The sequence below is a fragment of the Hipposideros armiger genome, unplaced genomic scaffold, assembly GCF_001890085.2.
Source record: "Hipposideros armiger isolate ML-2016 unplaced genomic scaffold, ASM189008v1 scaffold_116, whole genome shotgun sequence".
Taxonomy (NCBI): Eukaryota; Metazoa; Chordata; class Mammalia; order Chiroptera; family Hipposideridae; genus Hipposideros; species Hipposideros armiger.
This window is the reverse complement of record NW_017731466.1, coordinates 3029531-3046748: the sequence shown is the minus strand read 5'-3', so window position 1 is coordinate 3046748 and position 17218 is coordinate 3029531. Positions and strand designations below refer to the sequence as shown.

At 39.1% G+C, this 17218-nt stretch overlaps 1 protein-coding gene across 2 annotated transcripts in view; it reads left to right on the top strand.

Moving 5' to 3' along the window:
• CDKL4 (cyclin dependent kinase like 4) overlaps positions 1-17212 on the top strand; it is a 54208-nt gene extending 36996 nt beyond the window's left edge. For both annotated transcript variants that reach the window (XM_019647775.1, XM_019647776.1), the window contains exons 5-10: positions 3497-3587; positions 4484-4681; positions 5312-5394; positions 7148-7204; positions 10932-11066; positions 13308-17212. In XM_019647775.1, coding sequence (XP_019503320.1) covers positions 3497-3587; positions 4484-4681; positions 5312-5394; positions 7148-7204; positions 10932-11066; positions 13308-13409 — 666 coding nt within the window. In that variant the 3' untranslated portion in view covers positions 13410-17212. The remainder of the gene's footprint in view (positions 1-3496; positions 3588-4483; positions 4682-5311; positions 5395-7147; positions 7205-10931; positions 11067-13307) is intronic.
• The last annotated feature ends 6 nt before the right edge of the window (positions 17213-17218 follow it).

The window sequence follows — 17218 nt, the reverse complement described above, 5'->3', positions numbered from 1 at the left end:
TGTACACCTGAAACTAACAATAAAAATTTTTAAAAAAAGAGTGAGCTCTGAGCAACAGCGGTTCGAGTCCTGGCCCAAGCTGAGGTGCCAACAGGTGGCATATATATATATGAAGGAAGTCTCATGATACTCTCAAAGAATAGAAAAGGCAGTCTGACTTAGTGGTTTTGCTGAAGATTCACAGCTTTCAACCTCTGGAGACCATGACTCCCTTATTATCTCCAGTGGTGATCTACCCCAGACCAGGAAGGTTAAAGTAGTAAAGGATTAAGGCCTGGCTACTCAAAGTGTGGTTCATAGCAGTTGTCGGAGAGCTCATTAGAAATGCAGCATCTCAGGCCCTTTCCAGATCTACTGAGTCAGACTCTGCATTGTAACAAACCTCCAGGTGATTCGTGTGCAATCAGATTTTGAGAAGCCCTACACTTAGGAAAATACCCACTCATTTTGTTCTTTTTTAACCCTGTAATGTTGCTGGAGTGAGGTAACCAAAGTGACATATTTAGCATCATTATGAACTCATGGGGTTTTATATATTATTTATATTGATTAGAGAAAAAGAACTTCATCTCAAAACAACAAAACCACATTGACTTCCAAGATATGAGTGTTATCAGGTAGCAAATCCATCATCGTTTTGTTGATATTCAGTTGTCAGAAGGGATGTCTCTTTCCAACCTCATTGCTGTATGAGTGCCCATCTGTAAAGCTCAAAGAGAACAACTTTCTCAGATAATGGAAAACTATTGTTCAGTCAGGCTAGATAAGAAGCAATTTCTGGTGTGGAATTTCTGGAGATGATTCTTAAGGATCAGGTTTAAAATACCATGAATACCTCTTCTTGCTGGCTTGTGAACTAGTAAAAATGAGATTGTACATCAGACATAGTAACCCAACTTGAGCAATGTTAGCTAAAAGCTGTGTATGAAACCAGTTTATTAAAATCCTTCCATTATACTGATGTGTAAGTTTTTTGTTCTTTGGTGAAAAAGAAGGTGCTTTCAAGAAGCAGTGCAGAGTTTACACTGAGTGTGGCTTTGCAGGGGACAAGGTGAATGCTGAAAGTCGATGGGTCTTCTGTCCTCCATGTTTCTTACTGTCCCAGTGCTTTTTACTCCTTTCCTGTCTTCAATATCCTGTCCCTCTTTATTAATAGCTTCTCTTACCTGCACCTACAGGAATACATTTTTCTATTTCTTTGGGATGTATTAACACTTCATTTGCCTTTGTAGTTTCTGAATGGAAAATAAGTTGCTGTAAATTTCACATAGATTTGTTTTAGATCCAAAAAACATATTTAAATTTGCCAATAGGCAGGTATCAGTATCAGTGTAAGTCCATTTACTTAGTAATATCATACATAGTCCAGAAATTTTTAGCATTTGTTGCAATCTCATTTGATTTGAGAGACATAAGCTGTTCTTATTAAATCACCAAGTATTATCAGTATTACTCAAAAGAGTGTTAATCTAAGTTTCATAAATGTGTTGCTTAAAAGGTGGGCTATCAAAATTAAGTTGATTTATATTATAACAGTGTATTCTTAAAAATTAATATCTAAGGGCTTAGGACTTTTACGAGATCTAAAAGGCTTCTTCTGACTGCTGGTTTTACAAATTATGAAACAATGAACAATGGCTAAATTGAGACTAACGAAATGCGCTTCTATACCAGTGCCGTTTTTGTGACTGAAAATGAATTTAGGAGTCAACATTTTATCTCTTCCTAGGTAGCTATTACAGATGCAAAGATAAATTGTGTCAGAACTGTCCATTTGACAAGAACATTTCCAGGGACTGACAGCGCAGCAGAGAAGTGAGGCAGAGGAGCTGATTAGTGTAGGACTTGATCCGGAGACTGTCAGTGGCCACCTGCGATCTCAGTGCTGTCGCGAGGATGAGCAGTTCACGTGAGGGTGCTTTGAAGAGCACAGAGTTCCGTATGAGGGCTGAGTTGTAGAAGAAGAGCAACATCATTTTTATCTCTTTGCCCATTTGGGGGGAGGATCAACTGGAAAGCTAAAGTTCTGAAGAACAGGGCTTGAGTTGTTTTCTTCCAGGGCCTCTACAGCATGGACTCACCACTTCTAGAATCATGGTGAGTGAGGCTCACTAGGCCTGTCTTCATCCATGCCCCCCGCTTAGCCCTCATGTCAGCAAGGAGCATCTGCCTCATTCAGGGTCATTATGATGGTGTGGCAAGCAACAAGGTCTCTACATGTAGAAGCCTAGCGGGGGCTTCTCTGAGGTGAGAATGCCTCCCGGTGGCATCCAGCTCTCCCAGGAGGGACCTAACAGCAACGTGTGGTCCTCTCTCTGGAGGCTGCTAATCGGTCCAGGTTCGTTTACTGCTGAGGATGTGGATGTGGTCCTCATCCCCTGAGGCCAAATGCTTTGGTATCTCGACCAAAGTAGGGGACTGTACATCCCAGCTCACCCATGACAGTTGTGGTTTGTGCTTGTTGTCCTAGAGTAATTATTAATAGAACTCCTTTTCACACATTCTGATTTAGGTGATAATATGGTCATTCTAATTATAAGTGGCTTTTGTGTGTTACCATTCAAGTGTTTTTCCAGTTTCACAAATCCGCAGTATTCACCCTGACTTGTGATCTTGGGTGGCAGCAGTTTTCTTTCTTTCTTTCTTTCTTTCTTTCTTTCTTTCTTTCTTTCTTTCTTTCTTTCTTTCTTTCTTTCCTCTCTCCCTCTCCCTCTCCCTCTCCCTCCCCCACCCCCCTTTGTTTCTTTCATAAGATTTTATTGGGGAATTGGGGAAGGGGAACAGCCAAGTTGTTATCCTTCAATCTTACTTGTGAAGGGCACAGCTCACTCAGCTCCAAGTTGGCAGCTCACGGCCACTCAGCTCAAGGTGCTGTATTCAATCTTAGTTGCCTGAGGGGGGGGGGGATGCCACAGCCCACCATTCCATGTGGGGGTCGAACTGGCAACCTTGTTGTTAGGAGCACGTGCTCTTACCAGCTGAGCCATCCTGCCACCTCTTGGCAGCTCAGTGGCAGCTCAGCTTGGTCGCAGCTCATTGGCCCATGTGGGAATTGAACCGGCAACCCTGTTGCTCAGAGCTTGCGCTCTTATTCAACTGAGCCACTTGCCCGGCCTGGGAAAGTTCTTATTAGAGGTACATTGTGTCTAATCTTATCTAGGGTTTTACCTCTTACAGTTTAAATAGGACCCGGTAAAAAATGCAAGAAATAATCATATGATACTCCCTTCTCCCCCACTCCCCAAAAAATCAACTTTCATATCCTATAATTACAATTACTTCACTTATATGGTAACATTTTAATTTTTTTCTTTTGGTATGATAAGATTTACAAGTGAAAATTTGCCAATTTTAAGTTTTTTTAGAAAAATGAAGGAAGACCATATTTGTTTTTATCTCACAGGCTATGTTTATCTGTCATTTAAGCTAATAGTTAATGTTTATTATACTTTGTCATTTTGATGGCTCAGAGAAATAGTCAAATATTATCTTACAGTGTATTCACAGAGATGTAAAACCTGAAAATATTCTGATAACTAAGCAAGGAATAATCAAGATCTGTGACTTTGGATTTGCACGAATTCTGAGTAAGTAGCAACTTTTTACTAACTTATCCAATTTAGATGGTGATTATGAAATAATATAGTTTAAACTCCTACTTTAGATACTGAATGTATGCTAAGTGTTATATTGTTATTATTCAAAAAGGAAAATCTCACTTTAACCTTTTGTCGCTATATTAGTTTGCACTTCAACTCCACTCCATTCAACTAGAATTCATTGGCTGTCACATTTGTATGCTTTGCCCCATAGGAGAGGAAAATTATATGATGCATTTCTGCTCTCCATGCACTTATAATCTGAAGTAAATGAAACAAAAGACTAATGCAAGATGATTAGCGATAAAGTACAAAAGGGAAGGTGCAGATGGTTCCCTGGAGGGAGATACTGATGTGGGCTAGAGTGGTTGGAAAAAACTTCATGGAGCTGGTGAAACGAGAGAGTAACAACTTAAGAGAGGATTCAGAGACAGTGCTAAGAAAACGGAAATCACCCCAGGCAGGGAGGAACCAAAGGGAAAGGGGGACAAATCAATATTTCTCCCCGAATCTAGAGCTGTGCAGCAGGCAAAAACATGTATTAGCAACATACACATTGCAAAGTGGTTATGCACATAATCTGTATCCTGATAAGACCCAGACACGGGTAACTTGACAATGCATTTGGACTTGAAGTCAAATGCACTACAGAAATTCTCAATCCCCCTGCCCTCTCTTTGAGATATTATAGATGTTCACTAGCTAAAGTGCCTTTGGAAGTTGAATTCACTGAGTGCAAATGTCGCTGTTGACTCAGTCAGCGCCTCGCTGCAGTAACTGTTAGGAGTACGTGGACTCTTGAGAGTTTTTGAAGCTTACCTGAATGCCTGACCTGCTCATGTTGGGAGAATGTGACCCACCTCATCTAATTGATGCGTTTGTAGTTCCAGGAGATGCCTACACTGATTATGTCGCTACAAGATGGTACCGAGCTCCTGAACTTCTTGTGGGGGATACTCAGTATGGTTCTTCAGTTGATGTATGGGCTACTGGTTGCGTTTTTGCAGAGCTCCTGACAGGCCAGCCCCTCTGGCCTGGAAAATCAGATGTGGATCAGCTTTATCTGATAATCAGAACACTGGGTAGGGGTTGCATTGTATGGCTTACAGCGTTGCTAAATTGTTATTATAGTAATAGCATGTCATAGTAATGAGCAACGAGAGCTTTCTTGCCTCTCCAGCCTCCTACTCAGGATCGTTGTTCTGGGTTGTAGCCAAAGCCCAACCCTTTTCTCAATTTGCAGAGCCATTGCTCCTCCCACTGAGGAGTTTCCAGATGCCTTTCCAAGTCAAGCCACTTGGCCATGGAATAAACTATACATTTGCTTTCCGTATTGGGCAAAGGTAGGGCTAAGTATATGAGTCAGCTGCATAGACCTTACTCTGAAGAGCAGATTTGATCAAATGCAATTTCTGTCCACTGTAAAAGAGGGTTTTGATTGTTATGAGATTAAATGAGATCATGTGTATAAAGCTCTCCTCACCATTTTCTTACCCTTTTTGATGGAGGCTGAATTGCAGACCTAGCTATGTGTGGCACAGAGACTTGACCTGACCTGAGAAGGTGTGTTTTTGCAGTGATGTAGTCCTCCCAAGTCTGGAAGTTAACAGTCAGGCTCAGTATTTCTTTCACACCTGGACCTCAGAAGTTAACCATTTAAAAACGATATTATTTTTACTAAACTTCTGAATTATGTGGTTTGTATTTTACAGGAAAACTAATCCCAAGACATCAATCTATCTTTAAAAGTAACCAGTTTTTCCATGGCATCAGTATTCCTGAACCAGAAGATGTGGTAACTGCTCAATTTTGGATGTTTTATTATTTGTGTTGCTCCTTTCTTTAAAGGGGTAGTTGTTTTTTTTAATATTTGTGCTTTGGGCTCCTGTTTTCCTTATGACACACTAACACAGATCAAAGAAACTATTGGGTTGTTGGAAAAGTCATGACGTATTTTTTCTATGTTTTTCGTTACAAAAATGCATCATGACTTTTCCAACAACCCAATATATAAAAGCTACATAAAATGAATCAGGAGAATGCTTATATAGTTTACTTTGATTAATTTGATTAATGTTAAAATTGATTAATCAAATTAAAAGATTAATTTGATTAATGTTAAATTTGAAGTGAAAGTATATTTAGCTCCTTACAAAAAAAAATCCTTGATCATTTTAGTCAAAACACTCGGGTACCTTTTCCTGAAATAATTCTTTTCTCATAAACAGTACTTACTGTAGTCCTCTTTATTTTGAAAAAAAATACATTCTCTGCTTTTCAGCATGTGAAACAAAGCTCACATCAGTAAAAACCATTTCTTCATAATGTACATTTTCCACATGAAAGGTCATTCTACAAAATGATCCTCATTGTATCCAAATCAAAACTCCATACTCTTGCTGTGGGCCTTGCCTTGCTTTGGGAATGTATCGATGACTACGCGACCCTCGTACTTTTTATAGACATTGATTTCCATCTGTGTTACCTAAGTTTAGGCTATGATCTTTAAAACTCCACATGGTCTAGATTCTGCCTACAGAATGAGAGGACGGTCAGGAGAGGCATGTGTCCACACTCAAGCTGCATTGGCAATGGAGTGCTGCAAGGAGGGGGAAATTCTGTAACATCATGATTTATGGCACACGTGAACAACCGGAGGGCCAAGTGGTCCCAACTGCCTCTAGACACCCTCTTCGTTTTAAATTTATTTCCTATATTACCTTGATTTATCTACTGCGTTTCTTCTGTTTGTTCAAGTTTGTTTTGTTTGTTTTTTTAAGAAATTTTATTGGGGAACAGTGTGTTTTTCCAGGACCCATCAGCTCCAAGTCAGGTAGTTGTCTTCAATCTGGTTGCAGCTCCTTGGCCCATGTGGGAATCAAACTGGCAACCTTGGTGTTATGAGCCTGCATTCTAACCAACTGCGCTAACCAGCCGCCCCTATTTGTTAAAGTTTTTAATAAATATAATAAAAGGTTAAAAGTTGAATTACAAGGCTAGAGGTTGAATTACAAAAGAATATGTAATTTAAAGACTAAAATACAACAAATCCACATGTACCTGCTGCCTACTTAAAGAAGAATGTTACCATTATCGCAAAACTACCCCCCATACGTCTCCTCAATCCCATTATCTTCCCTCCCTACTATTCTGAATTGTGTGTTTATTGTCCTATTGCTTTCTGTAGTGATCTTACACATGTTCAATGTGTAGTTCAATGTATTCCTAAGTGCTCAAAGCATCCCTATAAGTAGATCAGGCACAGATATTAGAGTACTGTTGGATGATCTCAGAAGGGGAAATTTGGAACCTACATTTACCAAGCATCAATTGCAACACATTGTGAAATTAAGAAAATAGCTCCATTTTTTGTCTTTCAAATCTTTGCATAGTGTGAAATTATGTAAAAATAGAATTTAAAATTTTTTTAAAGAATTACTAACCTACTGGAGGGGGCGGGGTCTTTCTTCAACATGTTTGTGTTACTGATATAGTCAAAACATACATTACTTTGTTGTTATGTAACATTGAAATCCTTTACTTTCTAGGAAACTCTTGAAGAAAAGTTCTCAGATGCTCATTCCATGGCTTTGAATTTCATGAAGGTACTTAAGAGTCAATCATAACATTATTGGCTACAAATTTTAATGATTGAAGCTGGGAACTCTGGGAGGGGTGGACAGTAAGGCAAATATAGTGCAAAGGTGGGATGTCATCGCTGAAGCAGTGATCTTTCTAACATACCCATTAAAATCAGTAGAAGATGAAAGAGTGTAATTAGGGTTTGCTGTGATGAGCACAATTACTTCTTTTACATTCATGGGGAAATTGACTAAGTATATTCAGACTATGGAAATTAGGAACATGAATGTACTCCTTAAGTGTGAAGATCTAGAACTGTGCTGTCCAGTATGGTAGCCACTGCATGTTACTGTTGAACACATGAAATATGGCTAATTTGAATCCAGATATACTAGATTTCTATGAAAATCACTCTAAAAAGAGTATAAAATAATCATTAATAATTTAAAATATTAATGTTGAACTGATAACATTTAGATACATATGGAATTAAATAAAATTTTTAATTATTTTTTAAAAAATTAGTAGAACACCAGGTAAAGTAGAGCCAAATAGACACCATATATAGGCCATGCATGAGGCCTAAAAGAGATAGTCAAAGGACAAATTCTAATAAAAAGTAGAAGAAACTCAGCTATGACCAGTCTGGCTTTTATGCCTGACAAACTGAGGCCATACTGTGTGTGACTCATCTATCCAAAGTGAAGACTAAAAGCCCTTAGGGAGATAAGGCTGGAGATACCAGTAAGGGTATCTAATTTTCATAATCAATTAAGTTCTATTTATAGCAGCGGTTTCCATACTACTCATCAGAATGACTTGGGAGCTTTTTAAAAACACACATTCCAGTATCTAACATCAGATTACAGAATAGAGTCTCTATAAATAGGACCTTGGGATTTGTATCATTAAACATCCCCCTAGGTCAGGGGTCGGCAAACTTTTGAGACAGAAAAGCCAACCCTGTCCCTCACAACAATTTAAAAATTATTTGAGAGCCATAAAACAAATGAAATCACCATTATATGAATAATATCCTTTAAAATTTTTATAAGTGAAACTATGATAGTTTTATTTTCGTTTTCAATTTTACTTCAAAGCCACATGTACGCACCCAAAGAGCCGCAAGTGGTCCGCGAGCCGCAGTTTGTTGACCGCTGCCCTAGGTGACTGTGATAAGTAGCCCTGTTTGAAACCATCTGATCTAGAAGGGGGAGCCACCTGGATGACCTAGAGTCAACTTGGTGCTACTGCTGGTCGCTGCCGAGGTGCTATCCAGGGTGCTGGATTCCTTCAGTCTTAGTCCTGAAAGTCCAAGCCTGAAACCTCTGCTCTCCCAGACTGCCCTGACCACGACTCCACTGGACCTCAGCTGCCTTCTACCTGCCTCACTGCTCTGACCTGCCTTAACCCAGGACTCTGCAGGTCCTCTCCTGGAAGCCCAATTTCCTGACCTTGTTCTGGACAGGTTGTTCTGACCCACCTACAATTTAACAAAACCCAGGGCATGGGGAAGTGGAGGAAGATGTCAAGCACTGCTGCAAGCCCAACCCATTCTCAGGTGGAGGCCAAGCCTTCCTCTGGTTTCTCCTTCAACTAACCAGAGAGAAAACTTCCTAGAAGGCAACTCCAGGGCACAAAAACTCCAAGGTGTAGAACAAACTCCCTATCCTTATCTCCAAAGGTGAAGTGCGCCGTTGGCCTGCTCAGGATTCTGGGTGAAGCTAGTTTTGTCATTCAACTATTTGATTTAGACCTGTAGAGTTTGACCTGAGACCCAAGAAGTCTAAGTTCATCAAGGATTATGCTATTCCGTGGGACACACCCTATATCCTAGATTCCTGCCCCATGTTATTATAGATGAAGGCAGGCCTTCTTTCATTAATTGCAAATTAGACATCTTTAACAACAAATAATTACCCGCTACCATAACAGGTAGTTAGTTAGCCTATGGGACTGGGTTCTGATCTATAGAGAGAACTAACTGCTCAAGTGGGTGAAGTGCCAGCCAATGACAGTGCCAAGGACAGTGGTGGCGTGCAGTGGCCTGTATATGGCAGATCTTTTGTGTTCTCTTCTTTAGGTTTAAAATGAGACAATGGGTACAGTACCTATTTTTTTTATTACTCATTAGTTTTTATAGTCATAACCATCCTATCACTATATCAGTTTTATCTGGTCATTAAGAAGACTGTGGACTGTTAGAAATTTTGTTACAGAGCTTTCTGTGAAATTTGAAGTTTCAAGAAAAGGAACCTGACTTGGACTTTGCAGTTCCAATTTCTCATCCCAGGTTAGGAGCACTTTGATCAGGGAGCACCTCTGAGAAGTCTTCAGCCTCTCTGTGTACAGAAAGTCATCAGTCAGGCAGTCAAGATCTCAGAAGCCTCCACTCCATCCAGTTCTCAGTGCACCTACAACTAATCACGCGGGACGTTGTTCCAGCCCCGCCCTGTGGAGGAGCTCAGCTTGAACAGTCTTTTCTTAGAATCTAAAAATGCTCTTTTAAAAAAACCCATAGGTATTTAGTGATAGACTAGATTTCAATAAACCAAAAACCTATACAAGGAAGTAAATTGAAGATATAAGTGGAAATAAAACTGATAGGACTTGATGATTTCGATCTGAGGAGTGAAGTAGAGGAGGGTGGCAAAGAGGGAGTGCCTGCATTCATTTCCTAGGGCTATTGTACCCAAGTACCAGAAACTGGGTGACTGAAAATAACAAATTCATTCCCTCAATTGTGCAGACTAGAAGTCTACAATCAGGGTGTTGGCAAGGCCATGTTCTCTCCAAAGCTTCTAGGGGAGGATCCTTCCTGGCCCCTTCCAGCTTCTGGTGCTCCCCAGCATTCCTGGGCTTGTGGCAATAGAGCTCCAGTCTCTGTCTGTGTCTTCACATGGTGTATGCTCTGTGCGTCATTCTTTGCATTGTCTTCCCTCTTATAAGGAGACCAGTCATATTGGAGTAGGTCCCACCCTAGTCCAGTATGATACCATGTTAATTACATCTGCAAACACCCTACTTCCAAGTAAGGTCCCATTATGAGGTACTGGGAATTAAGACTTCAACAAGCATTTGAGGTGGGGAGGGGAAACAGTTCAACCTATAACAGTGCCCTTGAGACAGAGCAGAGAGAGATTAAGGAGACCATTGCATATGTGAGTCTGGAGTTCAAAAGAGAGGTCTGAACCAGAAATATACATGTAGAAGTCTCTGGTGAACACTGACCATTGAAACCATTGAGCATCAGCAAGATTAGCTAGAAATTTAGAACAGATGAAAAGAAAGGGGAACCTAGGATTGAGTCTTGAAGAATTTCATGCAACCATTGTGGAGAAGAAGGTTAATAGGACAGGTTGGTTTGAAAAGGAGTGGCCAGGAAGTAGGAATGAAAATGAGGCATCAGGAGCCAAAGGGAGAGTTTCAAGAAGGAAGGTGTGGTCAGTAGTATCTAACATGACTGGGATGAGAATGCAAAATATGGAAGTAGATTTAAAGATATGAAAGTAGAGGTCATAGGTGTGACTAGCAAGAGCCACTTAAGTGGAATTTTGGAGGCAGAAGCCAGAATGAAGTTATGAAGAAATAAGAGACTACCACAGTTATTAACAAGTTGTAAGTACTGGATAATATACAAACTTGAAGTACTTCTAAACTCATATTTGCTCTATCACGATGTTATTCCGTTTTGGAGCACAGTAACAAAAAGGCCCCTCTTTCAGTATCTTCTTTGCTTTTGTTCCAAAGGAGTGTCTGAAGATGAATCCAGATGACAGGTTAACCTGTGCCCAACTCCTGGAGAGCCCCTACTTTGATTCTTTCCGAGAGGACCAAATTAAAAGAAAAGCACGTAATGAAGGAAGAAACAGAAGACGGCAGCAGGTACCTCCGTTCAAAAACTAAAGTGCTATAAAAAAATTTTTTTTCCTTTTTCTACTTTTACAAGTGAGACTAGGTGGATACCAAGACCTTATCTTTGCACTGGTTTAGTTGTATTTGTTTACCTAATAAATACTGGTGATTGATGTGATAAAATCATAAAACTATGAAAATGTCTAAACTGTTACAAAATCTTATTATACTTAATATATACTTAAATCAAATATACTTAAATCAAATGATTGCACAACGCTTTTGTTACACTGATTGAATATCCCACCCACCAGATCATGTACCCCAAATACAACAGCTTCATAAAACTCTGATTACAGCGGGACGGGGTTTAATTGGTATTGGCGAGGAATACCGTACCTTTCTGTAGCCTCCAGATGCACAATAAAGGAAACCAGACTCTTAATGTCTTTTCACCTGGGCAGGCACCTAAATCTGCCTTTCCCAGATTTTTTTCTCAAAGCCGAGGACAACTCCGGCCAGATACAAAGGGATGAAATTCAGACACCTGGGAACCAAATCCTATTCTCGAATGTGCCAATATTACAGAAAAATATGGTGACTATGATGACAGACATTAATTCTACAGTTTATTAGGCTACTGCTCTTTACTTGCTTTTAGAAAACTTTGAAGTTTAAACATAAACTCCATGGAAGTAAGTTTGTTTGGGTGTTTCCCCCCCACACCCATCTTATATCCCCAGCACCTAAAACAATACCTGTCACATAGAAGGTATTTAATAAATGTGATCCAAATAAATAAATAGATGAACACTGCTTATTAGTAAGTCAAGTTGGCAATTTTTTATTTATCAGCGACTCACAATTGTTTCATTTGCATTTGCTTAATCTTCAACCTTGGATCTACTTTTTGGTCATTTATCTTCTCATTAGCATGTCATCATAAAGGAAGGAAGCAGTCTTTTTTTTTCTTTAGCCATTTGATAGTTAAAATAGAAGTTTGTTGGGAGAAAAAGATCAAACTAATCAATAAAAAGAAATATTAAGATGATTCTGTGTATCCCAAATCTCTGGGTCTCCAAATTTTTATTACATAGACCATTTTACCTTTTACTGTTAGTTATGTGTTTTGCAAGTTAAGCCCAATACAGTTTACTTAAATAACCAAAAGATTCAGGTGTGTTTAAATAAGTCTGAGGCAGCAATCTGAAATACAGCGTGAACTGTGTGTAAAAACACTATCCCCTTCAAAAAACATCTCACCAGATTCCTCACCTTTGGCCTGGGAGGGTGGGGCAGTGTCACTGCTCCTTCCTGCCTCTTTGTCCCCAACCAGTTCTCCCACTCTCACTCGAGCATGTGGATAGCCTTATGTCTCCGGCTGGCAACTGTGCTCCCTCCCGTTCCTTGATACCCTGTAGCCCACTGATAAAGATCAGGGACTTGACAGAAGACCTTCCCAAAGACCCAGGACAACAGAAGGAAAAGAAACATGAAGAGCAGCATGCACCTGGATACTCTCGTTTGCAAGATGATGTCATTTTCTGTCCATTGTCAACGATCTTCTGTCCACCTCTGTGCAGTAGCCCCACTAGAGCACTCACCATGAGACGATGCCTAGGCATTCTCTCCGCCGGCAGAAGTTTCTAGAGAGCAAGGCCAAGAGAAAGACAAGTGTCTTTCAAGTTCTGGTTTTCTTTCTGAGCGTGCACTTCCTCCCTAGACATTTTACCCTATCAGAAAATAAACTAAAAATTGAGAAAGATCTTTTCATTCAGTGTGGTTCCATTTTGTAAATTCAAATTTCTATCTAAATACCAATTTCTAGATTTCTGAATGGATGATCAACAAATTCCTTAAGATTAAATATTGTTTAAAGCTGATAAGAGGTTTTAAATCTTTGCTGTCCTGCCAATATCCTAAAATTAATATCCAAAAATTAAAAATTTGAGATGGGTAGAATGTAGACTCTTGGAATTATCATTTAATAGCTGGTGGGCATCTATCTTTTAAACACTGACTAGATATTCAGAAATTTGTATATTCATATACATAATAGTATATCCATGAGAATCCTAGAATAAGTAATGGAACCTAATTTTCAAGTGTCACAATATTCATAATTTTTGGAAAGGTAACCCTGCTTAATTTTAACATTGATTTCTGTTGACATCTTTGTACCATATCCTTTGGTACCACCTTTAAATCACACTGTACAAATAGGAATTGTTTTCAATTTACTTTCTTATTTTTGTCTTGTTCTGCTATTAGAATCAACTGTTGCCTCTCATACCAGGAAGCCACATCTCCCCCACACCTGATGGAAGAAAACAAGCCCTCCACTTAAAATTTGATCATCTTCCAAACATTTAGGAAAATGTTCTTTCATGTGGAAAGTAATTTAATATGTACACATTTTTGTACAAGACAGATAGGAATTCTCAGTGTTTCAAATGCAAATGAGCCATATGAAAATTAAGATGCCTTTCTAGAATTGTTTTTGCTCTGATCATTACTGATTCCTCTGCCCGTGCTTTTCACATGCCAACTTTATCTTTCAGAACATTTTCTTTAAATGTTATAAAGTCTGAAACTGCACATATGGAGGAGACATTTTCAATTTCATCAGAGCAGCCCTTCTTGAGGCAATTTATATTGAGAATTTGTGGGCTTGCTATACTTTGATTTATGAAAAAGATTTGCATATATCATCTGGCTTCAACTGACCACATAATGTCTTAGAGCAATCAAATAGCTTGCCTAGCTGTTGTTTGTGTAAGGAATGACATTATATTTCTGCATTTTAATTCACTCTTATTGTAACCAGGTCTGTTGAGTGATACTGATATTTTATACTGTGTTTTTATATTGGTGTAGGAAGGGAACCTTGAAATGTCATTTAGGCTTATTCCTTGATTCCAGGGCAGACTCTAATTTCTCTGTCTCGTGAGACGTTGATAATTCCATTTTTAAAGCTAGTGAGAGAAAATGCCATACGCTTACATAGCAGATAGTGGATGAACTGCAAGGAATTACCATCCTCATAATATGCTAGAATAATTGACTGCTGATTCTAATGCTGTCCTTTGGTACATCATGGCTTCTTATCCTTTTCTCCTCCTGGCTAAATCATCTCACTACCTAAACCTATCCTCCTGGGTGTATTTTCTAAAAGGTTTATTATCAACAGTCTCTTCCAAACATTTGCATCCATAGCCTCTATGAACTTGTGCAGCCCTAAACTTGTGCATCATGATCAGGTCAGGCTTCTAAATGTTTCTGAGAGCAGGAAGATTATCTTTCTGTTAGCCTTCTTTTGTGTCTCTTACCAAAAAGAGAAGCAAACAAACAAAACACTTCCATAGGTGATCCCAATTTACATTGGGTATTTTCCTAAGTAGACTTGACCAACAATACCTACCTACATACATACATACGTGTGTGTGTGTGTGTGTGTGTGTGTGTGTGTGTACGTACACATATATTTAATTATAAATTTTGAAGCACTATAATAGATGACTTTTATCCTGGACATCTAAGAATGACACAGAATGTTTAGAGTATTTTTCGTTTGCTAATAAGGAACTCATAAAATAATAGCATGGATCTGTCCATCACGGTCTGGCATAAAGACACAAAATGGTGATGTTCCTATCCGTAAATATTAAGAGTATTTCACTAACTCTTTTCTGCTCTTCGGTTTGATGTGCTCACTGAACATTGTCAAATTTTGCAAATACACATAATTCCAAAAATTCTTTGTATCTGGCCCCAGACAGCAAGCAGAAATTGTTTATAAGGAAACACAATAACACCTAATATTCATCTCTAAAAGTTTATTGCACTTATAAACCTGGCTATGTAAATTTCCAGAGAATTTCATTCAGTTATTAGGAAGCATCTCTTTACTAAGGAATTGTGGCATCTAAGCAATAGTTCCTTGCCCACTGGAAGGACATTCTAAGTGGGCTTATTTGGCCATTTAACATTCTGAGAATGAATATAAGCTGTTAGGTACTTCTTATTTTCACCGCACTATTGAGAATGTGCCTCTTCAGATTTGTTTCTTGCATTTTTAGTAAGATGGTACCACAGGTGCAAGGAAAATGAGAAATAAAAGATAAAAGGGAACTTTGCTGAGAGATTTCTTTTTAGCTTTCATTGTGTTTTTATCATGTAAGCCTTCTTTTCTTATTGCCAAACCACTCATGCTGCCCCAGCTCTCCCAAGTATGTATAATACATATATAATACACACACATACACACACACACACACACACACACAGAAAGTAAGAAGACAGCACAAAACTCCCTTGCTCATTTTGCTTAATTATAATTGTGCTTCAAACAGTAATGGGGTTTGGGGCATATGTTAATAGGGTGACTGTCTTCCCTAATTTTTGCTTACGTTTGAGAATTAATTCAAACTAGCATTTCACAATTGTTTTTCCTTAGATCTATCACTTAGGTCTCATTGGAGAGGCGAAAGCATCTAATGCTTAGAAAAATGTTCTGATGCAAGCATATCACCACAAAGTAAAAAAACAATGACATTTGCATACTTGACTTGCCCTGGGTGACCCAGGCCACGTAGCTTCTGCTGCATGAATCACCCAGGCGCACAGATCTCAGACAGCAACCTTTTCCTGTTTCCAGTGCATATTTCTCACCACTGCACTACACAGAATCCCTTGCATTCCTCAGCCACATGGAAGACAGTTGCACTTCAGTGTCTAGGACCCAAATTAAGTAATGATTTGTAGAACTTACCCTCAGCAAATAGTTTTGCCCTAGGCTCCTCACAGAAGCCCACACAATTCTGTAAACACTCCTTTCCTTCACAGTCTTGTATAGTTTCTGGCTTACCTGGGACTTGTGCCACCTGTGCCAGCTTTCCAGCTGTTTCATTTATTTATATAGCTTTTTTTTTGGTGCTGTCCAAATACCGCGCCGTCAGGGTGAGCAATGCCACGTGAATACTTCCTTTTCTCCACTTCTGCATGACCTCTGTGCTCCCTGGTTTTTTCCAATTTTCCGCGCGTGGACCTGAGAGTCTCCAAGCTGTTTTGTTTGTTTGTTTGTTTGTTTGTTTGTTTGTTTGCAGAACACTTTGCAGGGAGTTAAAAATGCAGACTTCACTTCTTCTTAGTGCCCCTGCTGCTTGGGGAAGAAGAAAACGCATCATAGAAAAGGACATTTAATTAGACCTGTATCAGCCCCGTAAGCCTATTTGCTTGGACTGTCTTTAGTTTCCATTTCAGTCCTGGTGATATTTGAATGTAGTCATTGTTCCAACTTGCCCCAACCACAAAGCCCTTTTGGAGGGTCACTTTTTGAAGATTGTTTTAACTGGACTGAAGCACTGAAAAGTTGTGTTCAAGAGGCTTTTGAATGCTTTGGATTAGGGAGATGATTGAGGAGAGGGTGAAAACAAGCTCTCAGGCAGGGATTGAAGAGCTGAGTGGGGCATAGGTGTCCCCTCTCCTAAATTAGCTGTGTCACTGCTCTTCATTGCTCCTGCAGATCCCCAAACTACAACACCTAAGAAAAGTAACAAGTTATTTAGCTTGCTTGCCATAGAATTACAATTTTTTTCAAAAAGATGACAATTTCTTAGTCATTTGTCACCACCAATGATGTCCAATCATGGTTTTAGAACAAAGGGCACAAATTCACCCACCCACCCCAAATTTTAAAACATACTACCAGAAGAGGAATGATCCTAAAATTTCACAAAATAGTATAATCTTGAAAAAATTGAGGTGTCTGTGTAGATATTAGCTGAATCACAACTATACAGATTTTTTTAATGCATACAGTTGAGGCATAAAGATAAAATGTCACAAGTTAAAGTAATGTTCTCGGTATGTGTATGTGTGTTTGTCTTTGATTAAAATCATTAACTTAGCAACTTCATTCTTGTTTTAGTAGATGACTAAAAGTCTTTAAGATTGGTAGTTTAGAGAATAATAGAAATACTATTTGGCCTGGAAGTTAGGACACCAGGTTTTAGGCCTGGCTTGCCACTCTTTAGCCTTGTCATGACGTGTAACTTTTCTGTGCCTTCATTTTCTTGTTGTAAAATAAGAGAGTAGATAAATTAGATGGTCTAAGGATCCCCTTCAGCTCTAAAGCTCTGTGATTCTCTATAGCACGTGTCCTGGACACATGTCCCACTAGA